The sequence below is a fragment of the Rutidosis leptorrhynchoides genome, chromosome 1 (genome assembly GCF_046630445.1).
Source record: "Rutidosis leptorrhynchoides isolate AG116_Rl617_1_P2 chromosome 1, CSIRO_AGI_Rlap_v1, whole genome shotgun sequence".
Taxonomy (NCBI): Eukaryota; Viridiplantae; Streptophyta; class Magnoliopsida; order Asterales; family Asteraceae; genus Rutidosis; species Rutidosis leptorrhynchoides.
Window position 1 is genome coordinate 515,901,707 of NC_092333.1, and position 15,395 is coordinate 515,917,101.

The following is a 15,395-nucleotide window of genomic DNA, read 5'->3' on the forward strand; positions in this document are numbered from 1 at the left end:
TAAGGAAACGAGTCCATGGAAAAATGGGGTACATCAATCTACATCCGAAGAGGTTCGTCCAAGCCAAATGGATGCCGAGGAGCATGTGCAAGAATTACGGAGATCAACAAGGCCGAGGCAACCTAATCCGAGGTATGCCAATGCTGCTCATGTGGATGAATCAATACTTATTGAGCCTTCCACTTATGAAGAAGCAGCACAAAGTCAAGAATGGCAGAAAGCAATGGAAGAAGAAATTAATGCACTAAAAGAAAACCAGACATGGAGTTTAGTTCCAAAGCCAAAAGATGTAAAACCAATATCTTGTAAATGGGTTTACAAGGTGAAGACTCGATCAGATGGCTCCATTGAAAGGTATAAAGCTCGACTTGTTGCTAGAGCTTTTTCTCAACAATATGGGCTGGATTATGAAGAAACGTTTAGTCCAGTGGCGAAGATCACAACAATTCAAGCTCTACTAGCTTTAGCCGCTAGCAAATCTTGGAAGCTATGGCAGATGGATGTCAATAATGCTTTCTTACATGGAGAACTTGACAAAGAAATTTATATGGAGCAACCAAGAGGCTTTGAGAACAAGTCCCATCCTGACCATGTCTGCAAATTAAAGAAAGCACTATACGGCTTGAAGCAGGCTCCAAGAGCTTGGTACGAAAAGATTGGCGAGTTCTTAGTACAAAGTGGTTTCACAGTTGCTCCTTCAGATTCTAGTTTATTTGTGAAACAAGATCAAGGAAAACTAGCCATAGTGCTAGTATATGTGGATGACTTAATCATCACGGGAGATCACTATGAGGAGATCCAAAGAACAAGAGAGAATCTGTCTATCAGATTTCATATGAAGGAGCTTGGAGAACTCAAACATTTTCTTGGACTCGAAATAGAGCAGAAAAGAGAAGGATTATTTTTAGGACAACAGAAATATGCGCGAGATCTTTTACAAAAGTACGGAATGCTTAATTGCAAACCTATCTCAACTCCGATGGATCCGAATACAAAACTACGAGCAGATGAAGGAAAAAGTCTTCAAGATGTTACCATGTATCGAAAGATGGTCGAAAGTCTTATTTATCTCACACTAAGCCGGCCAGACATATCTTATGCAGTTGGAGTGGTTAGTCGATACATGAGCAATCCGAAGAAGCCTCACCTTGATGTTGTACGACGCATCTTAAGGTATGTTAAAGGCACTATTAACTTTGGCATTTTGTACAAGAAAACAAAAGAATGTCACGTGACTGGATATTGTGACGCTGATTACGCTGGAGACTATGATACACGACGATCAACAACTGGATACATGTTTAGTCTTGGATCGGGAGTAATATCATGGTGCAGCAAGAGACAGCCAACTGTATCCTTATCAAGCACCGAAGCAGAATATCGATCGGCATCATCAGCAACACAAGAAATTACATGGTTGAAACAACTAATGGAAGATCTTCATCAATCAACAGACTATCAAGTAGAGCTTTTCTGTGATAACCTATCAGCTATATGTCTAGCAGAGAATCTAGTCTTTCACGCAAGAACAAAACATATAGAAGTACACTATCACTATGTTCGCGAGAAGGTCCTTGAAGGGGAGATCAAGATGGTGCCAACAAAGACAGATGAACAAGTTGCAGATATATTCACCAAGAGTCTAAGTAAACCAAAGTTTACAAAATTCAGAGAAGCACTTGGAATGGTCTGCAAGACATCATTGGAAGAAAATTTGCATTGAGGGGGAGTGTTAAAATACAATGCAAATTTAGATAATATGGAATTAGTAATGTATATAAATATCTAGATATTAAAATGTAAAAGAAATATCTAGATATTAATATATATGAAGAAAAATCTAGATGTTATTTTTATGTGGTAAAAATATCTAGATATTTATTCATGGAAAAATCTAGTGTGTAGAAGTTTCCATGGAGTAGTATAAATATGGGTGTTGATTTTATTTGTGAGAAGTGTGAGTAAGTGAAGTGTGAAGTAGAGAAGAAGTAAGAAGTGAAGAAGAGTTAGAAGTAGAAGTTTTGAAGAAATAAGAGTGTGAGTTGAGTCCATAATATTGTAATTGTTTCTTTGTATTAATAAAAGTGTTCTTTGTTAAGTTTCTCGGTTAAGCCTTAGTTCGTGTTTGAGTTCTTAGTGCACTTGTGTTATTTTTATTATATGGTCGGCTCTGCCGCCTAAGTGATACATGGTCGGTTATACCGCCTGAATGATATATGGTCGACACTGTCGCCTAAATACTATTGTGCACTAAGGATTCATAAAATTAAAGGCTAACCAACGTAAAGTGTTGGTCTAGTGAGTGAGTATAACCTAGGTCCTCTATAGTGGGTGTGTTGGCTCGTCGAAGCTTCCAACAGTCAGCAATGAAAACGAAACATTGAACTAATGTATAATCAGTTGATACCTGAATTTGAAAACTTATCGGTGAAGTTTATAACCGAAATTAAAGTTTATTTATTACTATAGGTATTTAACAATTTAACTGAAGCCAATAGTTTTACTTGACTTAAGGACACAGATATAAAATGTGACAATAAATTAAATTAAATAATATAATATAATACACTATATAATACTCATAATAAATAATGTATCATTAAGTATACGTATATGTATATTATGTATGTATTGTTTATAAATCCGGAATTAGCAAATTATTAGACAGTAGTAAAGCATGGTGATTAGTTTGAATACGGCGGTTAACACCCATTCACACCCTGACATTTTCACAAACACTTTGCAGGCAACAAGTATCGTACATCAAGTAACAGCATCTTCTTCATTATCTTTTTGCAGATCGATCCAATATAAACCCATCTCCAACAACCAATTCCTCTGGTCACTATCTTCTGCACCTTTCTTACATTATCTATCATTTTTTTTTTAGTTTTTGTTCTAACAAATTATTCAGATTATATATCACTCTACTTTGAAGACAACGATTGGCTGCTAATTTTATTGTGCTGCATATTACCAAAGTACCTAAAATATGATAATTATTTATACAAATGTGTTCTTTAATGTGACTTCTTAATCTGCTTTCACAAGATTTTGAATTAGGCAAGTGTTGATGCCAGTGTATATAAACTTTTACTATAAACATCTGTTTAATATAGTTCGATAAATGCTTAATATTAGTAAATATTTATTATGCTACAAATAGAACAGCAAAATTAAATGAGGTGGTTATGCACTAGGGTGAAGTTATACTGTCCTCAAGAAGCTAGAGTGACTAATTAGATGATTCATTTATATTAAGCCACATTGACTACCTATAAATAGCTAATGTGAAAAGTCTATGGAAGTCGAGGCTCGGTTTTCGTTAGTGCCACGTTCATCTCTTTGTAATGCCTTGTTCACTGTTCTCGAGCCTCATCCGTAGTTTTCTTGTGTATTCTTGTTTTCTTGTCTCTTTTCAAGATTAAGAATGGTTATAAGGTTTTCGTTTTTTTGCCAAAAAAAAAAAAAGTCTATGAAAGTCTAGATGTTGTGGTATAAAAGGAATTATCCATTACTTTTTTTTTTTTTTAGTTTACCCATAATTCAAGTACTTTCATGAAAGTATATCCATAATCAAGTACTATTTCACTTTCAAGAAATTATCTAGTACCCGATTTAATATAGAGATTGGGAGAATATATGCAAGTCCAACAGAAAGTTCAAGTACTATTACACTAAGTACAGGGTACAAGTGAATGAAGTTAAAATACAAGAAAAGAGGTTAGTACAACTAAATAAAGCTAAGTGTACAAGTATAGAAAGCATGGACCAATCTCTAGTTGAAAAGCAAATGGACCAATCTTTAGTTGAAAAGCAAATGGACCAATCTCTAGTTGAAAAGCAATGTAAGTACCGTGTTATTTACGGAAAACAGAGATAGATATATGCTAGTATGTTATATTTTAAATGTTGCAGTAGAGATGTTTCTATGCATTTATATCATGTTTTTAGGCATGCGATATATGTATATATGTTTTGCTGGCTTGTTGTGTGTCTTTTATGTTTTGTCGGGTTTTTACTTTGGTATGGTAGATGGTTAGGATTCCCACCGGTCGGTGTGGAATTTTTGCCCTCTACTTTGTTTTGTTTTTGGTTGGTGGGTTTAGTTGTTTTCGGTTAGTTAGTCAAGTTTGGGTTAGCTCTTGTTTTGGGTTGGTTCGCTTTCTTCGATGTATTCTCTTGGTTTTTAATAAAGTTTCCGTTATTTTTGCCAAAAATAAAAATAAAAAATATGTATATTTGTGATGTATGGTTGATATGTACCGGTCGTAAATATGAAAGTTAAAGTTTAACACGTGTTGATCCATATCTATATGATTGGATCCAAACAAAGAAAAATAGAAATGATTACAGCTCGGTTATACCTTAACAAAGAGATCTCAATATGTATTTTTATATGAAAGAGCATGTCATGACATTGTAGGTGATATTTTTATAGAAAAACGCACGCGCTCACCCAATCTGAACCGAATTCTTTCCGGTTAAAGAATCTCTTTCTAGTTGCTCTGAACAATTAGGAAATTCTGTAGGTGGCAATGTGCTATTGGGTGGTGGTCCCGCCAAATCAATTCGCTCTAAGAAGAAATATTCGAAACTAATTCTCATCGATCTCATAAGTATCATACCAAATCCCATGGACAATGAAACGAACTAAGACTTTAGGCTTACAGATCTATCTCAGATATCCCAGGTTAAATGTTTAAGGAAATAAGTCGAAGCAGAGTGTTAACGTTGAGATAGAAATGATGGAGATAAGGAGATTTCATATGTTTTACAGATGTTTATGTAGTAGAGATATGAAATGTATACTTTAGAAATGATTGTACAATAAAAGTGTAAATTGTATAGAGATATTAATGTAGAGAATGTAAAAGTTAAATCGTTAAAGAATCCGGTGAAATATGAGCCTAGAAAATGAGGTTAAAAGGACGTGTGTTACATTTACATAAGGTTAAAACTACTTTTCGAGTTAAGTCTAATAGACTAGAAGGGGATAAGATGACTCTTGGAATCAGATATGTAGATTGTATATATAGTTAAATCGATTGTTTTAATGTTGTTATTGATTGCATTTTATAAATGTTAATTTGGGTTATTAAAACAAACCAGAAGGTGATACAATTATGAGTCATGAAATTTCTTGCTCATTATTCAATCAGACTTCTTGATGTTAGACCTAGTTTGATTGATTTTGTATCGTTATTTAATTATTGTTGTTAAATATGTACTGAGACTGGTGAGTTAAAGGAAAATTTATCAAATATGTAATGGTGTAGGGTCGGTCCCAAGAATTTAAGTACCTAGAACGAGCTGGAAAAAAAAAAGGCATTAGGCCTTAACGAATAATATAAGCTATTTGAGAAAAGACCCAAATGAATGCTAGTGGACATTGATTTCTCTTTTTTCTTGGGCCTTTGATTGTTGTTTAGGGCCTACTGCGCTTCCCCTTCGCTGTTTCAGGTTGTGTTTCCCTAGTTCCTGTGTTTCTCAAATCTCCGATCATATATGTATTATGTATATATATATATGAAAATTGGGCCCCTGAAAACTTTGGGCCCCGAGCGGTCGATTACTTTGTTCTCCCTCGAGGCCTCCTTTGTAATAGTGGATTTAATAATTTGAATATCGTGATGTACTACCATACAAATTATTCTAGGTATGCAATAGTACATATGGATAAATTCTCTCAAACTGACTAATATCTGCATACCAAAAACCAGTCATGTGCACCAAATTATTGGTTGTTTTTTTTTTATCTTCTAATAGTAGGTTTAATAGCATATGTAAGGATAACCTGAAGAGAAACTGCAAGGCAGGAGCAACGATGATGAATGGGAAACAAACAACACAGAGGTACGATTTTATAAACATGATACTTGTTTAAGAACCTTTCTTTTTTTTTTTTTTTCGGACATCAGTTTGGGATCACCCAGGGGGACTAAACCACCCACGCGTTCATTTCCCGTAGTTGCATAACCCGCCCCCAACTACTGCCCTGGAGGAAACCCGGACCAATCCGAGGGCATGGCCGGTAAAACCCCCTCCCTTTGCCCCCGCACGAAGTGAAAGGCGACCTGGGTGGATACTTCAGGTGAGTGATAACATTGAGTACAATATCACTTTTGTTGAACTACCAATTTATTTGATATGTTGGTGCTTTTAGGTATGCAGTTGTGACTGGAGCAAACAAAGGCATTGGATTTGAGACAGTTAGACAACTCGCAGCTTTAGGTGTGACAGTTGTATTGACAGCCAGAAATGAGAAAAGGGGTACCGATGCCGTGTCTTTGCTACATGGACTTGGTTTATCAAATGTGCTCTATCATCAACTTGATGTACAAGACCCGCAAAGTATACAAGCTTTGGCCAAGTTCATCCTTACCCAATTCGGAAAACTTGATATCTTGGTAAAGTCAACACATTTTCGAATGCTATGAGAATTTTGAATAAATACTACTCTTATTAATCCTTTGATTATTGTTTTAAATTTAAAAATATCACAAGGTGAATAATGCTGGTGCTTCTGGAGTTGTAGTTGATGAAAATGGTCTAAGGGCCCTAAATATAGATCCAGAAAATTGGGTTAGTTTGACCATATATGACTTGCTTCCAATTTAGATCAAGATTTATGATATAACCTAATATAATGTTATGTCATTTTGAATTTTTAATTTAGCTCTCAGACAAGGCAACAAATATAGTACAAGGGGTGATGAAAACAACTAATGAAACAGCAAAAGAATGCCTTAACACGAACTACTACGGTGTCAAGAACGTAACACGGGCACTCCTTCCACTTCTACAAAATTCAACTTCTGGTGCTAGGATCGTAAATGTATCATCCTTACGTGGAGAATTATGGGTGAGTGTTCGATTTATTAGGATTAATTTTTTTGTTTCATATTAATTTATCTTAGAATGTGTATATGATTTTTGTTGTAGAGAATACCAAATGAACAAATTAGAAAAGAACTTGGAGATTTAGAATCTTTGACTGAAGAGAAGATTGATGGTTTTGTTGAGAAGTTTATACGTGATTTGAGGAACGATGAACTCGAAGTCAATGGGTGGTCAAAGATGTTACCGGCTTATAGTGTGTCAAAGGCCATGCTCAATGCCTACACTAGAGTTCTTGCAAAGACATACCCGGAGATGTGCATTAATTGTGTACATCCTGGATACGTTGACACCGATATAAATTGGCACACAGGTACTATGACGTTAGAAGGAGGAGCTCAAGGTTCTGTTATGTTGGCTCTTTTACCCGAAGGTGGTCCTTCTGGTTGTTATTTTGATCGTACACATGTTGCAGAATTTTGACCAAGTGGTCGTTTTCAGGTATCCGATTGTTGTAACTTAGCTTGGCTACATGCCTTTACCGTATCAAAAACTGATGCTGCAATAATGTGACAATAGCTTGTATCTGATATGGTAATTTTCTGTATCAAACTTCAGTTTTGAACAAAAAGAGAATTTTTGTTGGTTTGATGCACCTGCTTACGAACAATGGAAAAACAAAACACCAACTTGTGTTGGTTGTATACACGATGTACTCTTGCTTCTTAGCAAAATTCATGTTCATACCCAGATGATTAAAAATAACTCCCAATCAAAATCGAGCACGGCAAAAAATGTTAAACAAAGAATGCAACCACAAAATAACAATACACGCGAAAGAGATTTGGTTGATTTTCTAATAAAATAAAGATTTCCAAGCATTTGCATCAAGGAATTGATGGTGCTGATTCTCAAATGGCAATGGGAAATATAATTATGTCCTGCATTTCCTAATTGTAGACATAGAAACCTGGCATTAAAAGGTGTGCTTCAGGGCACAGTTTTAAATGTTAGTATGTGCAATCTACTTCTATGATACCGTCTATACATTGATTACAAACAAAATCCGAAAAGAGAAACTAAAATACTAATTTCTGAAGTTAGAGGAGAGGTTTACAGGTCGAAAAGGGTTGGATTCAGATCTACAGTATGGATAGAAGAACTAGAGGATATCAACATACTCCTCTGGCTGGTTATCAGTTGCTGTTATGCTTCCTCTTGCCATTCCTGTACCATCTGATCTTCCGTACTGAATACTTCCATACTGTATGCTTCTAGGTGCTACCTCTCCGTCTGTCGCTTGCCCATGCATGAAACGACGATCTCCACCTGAGTTGGATAGTAAACGTTGAAAGCAAAACTCATCCATAAGAGTTACAAAACTAAAAAAAAAATCACCTCATATTAGCCATACATGATAGTCAGGGGGGTTATAAGATATCATCCCCCTAGTTTTTGACAAGATACAAAAAGATTTATATAAGAGTCAGTTGACTGATTATTTGGGTAGAGTTCATGTTGGGCTCGGTTTAGCAAGTTATAAATACCCAACCAGAATAAGACTCGTTTTGTTAATAGCGTCAAAAATTCATTCGTAAACAGAACACACTTAACACGATAACCCATGAAACTCAGATACCGTTCACCTAACCTGTTTATCTAGCAGGGTTAAATGGTTTGCCAGTTAAAGAACTTCTAATCAGGTTAAAAGGATTGTAAGAGGGTTTAAGGATTTGACAAGTAGAACTTATAAGTTATAAACCTATTGATTTTATATGGGTTGATAGGTTGGAAGGCCAACACCCGCCCAACACAAATACAGCTCGTCTGTTAAAAATGTTAAACAGATATACATGTTAACATCCCGAACCTATTTAGACCAACTTGTTTCAGATGCATGTGAAAATGTAATGTAGGAATAGATTACAGTAGACATTATCATCTATACCCCTAATACATTATTACCTGTCACTGGTGATACCTACAGCATGTTATAATCCCTAGAAAATGTGCATTCGAATAAAAAATGCACACGGGTAATCTTTTATAATCAATAAAAACACCCTATTAAAGTATTTCAGCTAAGGCACATCATTGAGTATTTGTATCACGCACCCATACCCATATGACATATCTAGGACTTAAACAGTATGCAGATAATACAACACTCCGCCGAACCCACCAAAAAGATTGTCACACTATGTTGAACCCACCCAAAAAAAAAAAAAAGTGTAATTTAATCCTTTACAAAACGGATTGTTCTCTTCTTATGTGCTAAGTTCACTATGGCCAAATCGAAGAGAGTTGTTAACACAAAAAGTATATAAGAATACAAAAGCAGTAATGTAAACATGAATATTACCACTATCACTGTCAGATGCATCAGCAAGCTTCGCAATGACATCAATCAGTGCTCGTTCATGATCCTAGATCATACGCACAACAAAAAAAAATGTTATACAGCTTACCCTGAAATAATTATTTTCGATAATCCATGTGTTAGTTTCAACTTCCCATGCCATACCTTGAGCATTTTCTTCGCCTTTTCAATTTCAAGCAGATCAGGATGAGTAGTATCAAATACCTTTTCCACCTGCCAAAATTTACGGCTTATCGCAAAAGCTAATACGGGGTAACTTTTTTAATACATGTGGGCCATGAGTGGAAAAGAAAAGGTATGATCATTGAAGAATTAAGATCAACAATGATAGTACCTCCTTTATAAGCGTGTCTGTGTGAAGTATCTCAATTTCATCTGACGACTTCAAATTACCATTAGGCTGAAGTGGGTATCCTCTTCTAGGTTGGTCCTTTGTGTTCCCTCTACCCCTTCCAACACCATGGCTAAGGCTAATTTCATTGCTATAGCCACCATGACCATGACCATGACTAGCTTGATGGTATCTCGGCTCCTCGTCTATCCATTGGATATCCTCAGGAGGAATCTGGCATGCATACACAACTGTTTAGAGAATGCAACTTTTCAAAAACACAAGTCAATCTACTCGGTCAACTAGTGAGTTTTTTAAAAATATCAGTAACATTTTAAGGTCTAAGCAAAATATTTTACTTATGATAAGGAAAAAAAGGTAATAATAAAGTAGTTAGCAACATGAAAAACTTCAGATGATCCCAACAATTTACCTCTTTGAGACTAACCCATTCAAAGCTTTCCTGTGGTGTGTTTTTATTATACACCAAAGCATGTCGTCCCTGGCAACAATAAAATATATATTAACGATAATAGATGCTAGATTTGCATGACTATGTTAAAAGAAGACACGAAGCGCTAACAATTGGATCTAGAAGATACCTGTAAAGGATTGTAGTCAACAATGACAGCCTCATAGAAGTTATTATCATCAGGCCATCTAGTTTTCAGCTTCCTCCCAATTAACTGATCCCTTGTAGTTGTACTCACATCTGTTGCTTCGTTTGCTAAAGGAACAACAGAAGAGCCATGATTTGAAAGCACTCCCCTTGGAGTTCGCCCCATTAATGGGTATCTCGGGGACTTTATTGACATTTAAAATGAACCATCAGTCAAATATACCAAAACCATCACTAAGATCACATTCAAATTTGGAATCTTAATCAACTCACAGGTTTCGGGGTGTGGATTCCACTTCCCAAGCCAGGAAAAGATTGAGTCGGTAAAGATAGTGGCATAGATGTCTTTTGCCTCTTCCGTGATGCTGAAACAGTTGGACTTATTGAAATAGGGTCATGAATAGATTGAGGGATGTTGAGCATTGCACTGCGGGTCCCACCTGAAGTCCTCCACTCCCTGATCCTTATAATGATATCGTCAGTGTTTACCTTGGAGAGTAGTTCTCTATGTTCATCATCTGAGACTCGAAGCTCTTTTCGAAGTTCTGTAATTAAACCTTCCTTCTCCTGACATATTATATTTAATTACAATGCTTAAGCTATTTAGCATAAACAATTTCAATTTAGGATAAACATTTGCAGAAAGGTGTACCCATGAAAGGGCATCAGACTGTGCTTTGAAAGCTCGTAGCACTGAACTGTATGCTATTTGCTCAAGGTAATGAATCTGCGACTCCATCTCATGTAGCATCATTGCAAAAGTTGATGGAACCCTGTATTATTTTGTTGGTGTCATCGTAAACAAATAAATATGAAAATCTTTTAGATTAGAGATCATATGGCACACATATAAGATACAACAATAACATTAGAAATGTATCGTACTGATGCATGAGGAATAACACAATACACTGATCAAAAACATCTGCGAAACTGAGATATGTCAATCATGTGGAACCATAGTTCATTATTACTTGATAACTTTATGTTGATCACTAAATTAATCATGTGGACACATAATCCAATGAATAATATGATGATCAAGTGATATTACCATTATTTTTCTTAAGAGAAATTTACTCGCTAGAAATTTTTGGCTTTCAAATTATTATAGTCACCACTGAAAACCTATGGCTAATAGTCAAATCTTCAATTACAACGTTAATTGGTTAATAGTAAAATCTTCAATTACAACGTTAACTTGATCACTGACTATATCTCCATAAACAATTTCTTTTAAAAAAAACTTTATTTCAAGTTCTGATCTAGAAGTTGGACTATTGCATTGACCATGATTGGAGTTTAGCATTAGCAGTCTATAAGTATTAGTGCAGAATCTAGAAGCTGGAATGTAGCAGTTGACTGTTCACACTGAAGTAATTCTACAACAGCAGTACATTGTCTTTAAGAGGATAAAATGATAATGGTGAATCATAAAGGGAGTTTTTGAAGAACCTAGGATTGGGTTTTGGGTTTAGGTAAAGAATAATTGTTCGTTTTGATGGTTTGGATTTTATCATTGGGATTGAAACCATCACAATACGGATCTTAAACTATAGATACAGCTACGATTTCTTTGTTTCATGAGGTTCTGCTTACGATCTAAAGATGGCAGTTACGATTTCTTTGTTTCATCAAGGAATGTGAACACGGCACACTATCAAAAGCAATCAAGCACTTATTGCAGTTACTAAGCTAAAACCAAACCATCTGGTTCAAATTAACTTCTTCTTGTGAAAGAAGTCAAGCTGAAAAGATGCATTATTACTACTGAAAATTGCATACAACTGTCACTAAGAAACCCTAATCTCTTTCGAAACTCGTAGATATCGGATAACACCCCCTCAAAGCTCCTAGCTATATACATTGTAAAACAACTAAGAAAAGCTAACCCTATAGGGAACAATTACAGTTATTCAAGCAATATCACAAGACTGGCGTATTTTACTAACTAAATCATCATATTGATTGAGAACAGTGTTCATTTCTAACTCAAAACCATAATAAATGGCTTCCGAAGACAAGTACTTCTATATCAATGTATAGATTTAGATGCCAGAAACATGGAAGTGCATGTAATGAGAAAAATAGTGGAAGTATGAAGATTTATAAACAAAGAAAATCAATTATGCACAAAGTAACTGAACTCCACTTTGTGTCAAGTTACAGGGTACGATATATCTGTTGATACCGTTCTTATTATGGATATACATAGTCATATACTCATGTTTTATTTAACAAAGGAGGAAAGTAACAGTACTTTGACAGGAAAGAAAGAACTTAGCTGCAGATTAAAGTATCATATTGTATTTTTTGTTATTTCTCTCTTATCTCCGTAAGGATTTGCCTTTCATTAAGAAAGGGGAAAAAAACTCTGTAAGGATTGGCTTGTAGCTATAATATAGGAGTAGTTATTAACCTTTGGCACCTTATCCAATGGAACTACACAAGAATGAAAAGATGCATTACTACTACTACTACTACTACGGAAAATTGCATACAACTGTCACAAAAGAATAATAATCTCTTTCGAAACTCATACCTATCGAATAACCCACCCTCAATGCTCCTAGTTATATTCACTTTAGCTCTGTAAAACAACTAAGCAAAGCTAAACCTATAGCCCTATAGGGAACAGTTATTCAAACAATATCACAAGACTGACATATTTTAGTAACTAAATCATTAATTTAGAGAATAATGCTCATTTTCTAAATCAAAAACCCTAAATACAAGCCCTAAATAAGCTCCACCCAAGCCTAAATTTGTTGTCTTAGTGCACAAACATATATTATATCCTTAATTTCAAAAACCTACACAATTCAATTTTAAACAAGTACAGCTCGGAACAAAAGAATAAAAACGAATTAATAGCATTCGCATACTACTGCTTTTCAATAGAACCCTAAACAGAAAATTAGAAAATAGAACCGCATCAAATTAACTCACCGTTGGTAGAATTGAATCGCAAAGACCGGATCTTATAAGAGATGTGGCAAAAAAAACCCTAGAAACCAACGAAATTGGTAAAAATGGTAAAAGAGCTTCGATTTTAACCAATCAGAGAATGCAAAGGACTGGTTGTTGTATCATTTTTGCATTAATTTTGTAGGAGTGACGTATTTTGGTTTGAAGATGGATACAAATTGGATTATGTAAATTGGGTGTTTATATATATATAGGCAAATTGAATGAATGGATAAATTGCAATTTGCAACGCGGACATGAAATTGTTTTTGAATTGGATTTTGTTTGTCTCTTGGGTCCGTTTCTTTTTAATGAGCTACATTTATCACCCTTCAACTTTTATGAATGTGAATTTCAGCCCTTATAGACTTCAAATTAAACAAAAAAACAAAAATGACCGATTATTGTTTTTTTTAAACTACTTTCAACAACGACGATAGACTGCCACAATAGGGACGCGTGAGCACTTCCTCCTATGACAGAACGAGAACTGAACCAATGTAATCTTAATTATATTAATGTATAAGTATCAATAATGAAAGCATAGGAGTAAGACTTTGTGTACACGTGACATGTCCGATTGGACGATGATTTTACTATTCGCTCCATGTCTATTTTTATTAGACTTGAAAATTTATACTTTTACCCTTTAAAAATTTTTGTCCGATTCTAGCCCATGTGAATTTTCAATTTCTACACCTCAATTTTTACACTTTGTACCCTCTAACTTTTTTTCCCCAAATTTAGCCCCTGCATATTTTCAAATTTTATATTCAAATCATCTCACTCTTCAGCCTCATTTTATTATTTATTTTAAGCCCTCCCGTCTTTTATTTTTTAATTCTTTTCTCAACTTTTTACAACGATTTTCTATCATATCATATACTCTGTATATAATTAGTTAGTATATCTAATGAAAAGAAGAAAAAATCAAAACAACTGTGCGAATCAATACCATTTTTTTAACAATTATTGGTATTTATGCAACAAAATATGGTCGACAAACAAACTCAGTTGTTGACCAATTTGTGGCCGGATCGTCTTCTCGAAGGTCTTGAGACCTTAATATAAGTCTTTTTTTTTACCATTTATGTGAAGACGCTTCGAAGCGTGCATGGACATCGACACCTACAAACGAGTTGGGAAAATACAAGATTGAAAACTTTTCACTAAACATGAATCCCGATTCATTTCACAACTTTGACGTTTTAACTTGATGAAAATCAAAAGAAGACATAAACACTTATCCAATATTATTCGTTATGGCTCTTGACTTATTTGTCACTCAAGCTTCAACCGTAGCTTTCGAATCGACCTTTTCTTTTAGCGGTCGAATTATATCGTGTAGCGACCCGACCAAATCATGTTTGACGGCGCCGTCTACTTAGGTCCCGTTACGTGGTCATAAGTCTTTAAGACAAAGTTTGACCAAAATATGTCGCCTTCATTTCGAAATAAAGATTGTTCCCAAAGTTTACAAGAATTGTTCAACCAATAGTTAAGTTACAACGTTATAATACGAATGAAATCTAGGCGACACGGTTTAAAGTAAAGTCAAAAGACGCTCCATGAAATGCACATATACTCGACATCCAATGCAAGTATCAAATAATGAGCGGAAGCATGTATCATGTATCGTTCAAGGACCTGAGAAAAACATAGAAATCTGTCAACGAAAACGTTGGTGAAATCATAGGTTTAAGTAAGTAAGTACAAGTGAACCACAAGATTTGCATCAATGAAATAATAGTAATACATTCCAAAAGTTTGTTTCACGAGCACCCAATTATCAATGCTTAACGTTTCCTTCCATTGAACCCCATCACTTAGTGCTAGAACATACACTGTTTCTCGAAAATATATTTCATTCGTAAACGGTAGCGAACCGTTTGAATGAGGGTTTGTCAAACCCATATGGATCCATACAACATAAGTTCTCGCTTACACCCGGCAAGTGTAACTAATGATAATCGAATTGAGGATTTTGTTCTAAACTCGTATGTAGAATGTTTGTTTTCCTGTACTTGTGTTCACTTAGTAAAGAAATGTTTATGTTTTCTCATCCCAAATGTAAGTTCAAAAAGAGTAAAAGTGGGACTATGATCTCACCTTGAGTGCACGAGTAGTAAAGTACTTCAACAAGTAAACGTGTGCAAAGAACAATGCTAGTCTTGACCTAAACAATAGGTTGTATCAATAACGGTAAACACGATAGGTCAAAGATGTTCAATTAGTCCTATGGCTCAATACGACTCGAT

General features: G+C 35.1%; 2 protein-coding genes across 7 annotated transcripts; one reads left to right on the forward strand and one right to left on the reverse strand.

Annotated features, from left to right (window-relative positions):
• The first annotated feature begins 2,676 nt into the window (after positions 1-2,676).
• Positions 2,677-7,544, forward strand: LOC139886646 ((+)-neomenthol dehydrogenase-like). 6 transcript variants are annotated; one of them, XM_071870579.1, is made up of 6 exons: positions 2,677-2,841; positions 5,770-5,856; positions 6,167-6,410; positions 6,508-6,585; positions 6,680-6,865; positions 6,946-7,544. In XM_071870579.1, exons 1-6 carry the CDS (start codon positions 2,678-2,680, stop codon positions 7,321-7,323), a joined length of 1,137 nt encoding a protein of 378 aa, XP_071726680.1. In that variant the 5' UTR covers position 2,677; the 3' UTR covers positions 7,324-7,544. The 6 variants fall into 6 exon arrangements, with proteins under 6 accessions (XP_071726680.1, XP_071726681.1, XP_071726682.1 ...); XM_071870580.1 differs by having other exon boundaries at positions 5,773-5,856; XM_071870581.1 differs by having other exon boundaries at positions 5,782-5,856.
• Positions 7,545-7,676: 132 nt separating this feature from the next.
• LOC139876677 (protein EMSY-LIKE 1-like) lies at positions 7,677-13,329 on the reverse strand. The gene is made up of 9 exons (XM_071864049.1): positions 13,120-13,329; positions 10,823-10,943; positions 10,444-10,737; positions 10,154-10,354; positions 9,985-10,053; positions 9,555-9,785; positions 9,365-9,433; positions 9,203-9,266; positions 7,677-8,169 (listed from the first exon to the last, which is right to left on the reverse strand). The coding sequence occupies exons 2-9, from the start codon at positions 10,922-10,924 to the stop codon at positions 8,003-8,005; spliced, it is 1,197 nt and encodes a 398-aa protein (XP_071720150.1). The 5' UTR covers positions 10,925-10,943; positions 13,120-13,329; the 3' UTR covers positions 7,677-8,002.
• Positions 13,330-15,395: the final 2,066 nt, after the last annotated feature.

Excerpts from the sequence above, each read along its gene's own strand:
- LOC139886646 (XM_071870579.1), top strand. The coding sequence starts at position 2,678 with ATGGTGATTAGTTTGAATACGGCGGTTAACACCCATTCACACCCTGAC. Across the intron at positions 6,411-6,507 it reads TCGGAAAACTTGATATCTTG|GTGAATAATGCTGGTGCTTC; the intron begins GTAAAGTCAACA and ends AAATATCACAAG. Across the intron at positions 6,866-6,945 it reads CCTTACGTGGAGAATTATGG|AGAATACCAAATGAACAAAT; the intron begins GTGAGTGTTCGA and ends TTTTTGTTGTAG.
- LOC139876677 (XM_071864049.1), bottom strand. The coding sequence starts at position 10,924 with ATGATGCTACATGAGATGGAGTCGCAGATTCATTACCTTGAGCAAATA. Across the intron at positions 10,355-10,443 it reads GAATCCACACCCCGAAACCT|TCCCCGAGATACCCATTAAT; the intron begins GTGAGTTGATTA and ends ATGTCAATAAAG. Across the intron at positions 9,267-9,364 it reads AGGCGAAGAAAATGCTCAAG|GATCATGAACGAGCACTGAT; the intron begins GTATGGCATGGG and ends CGTATGATCTAG.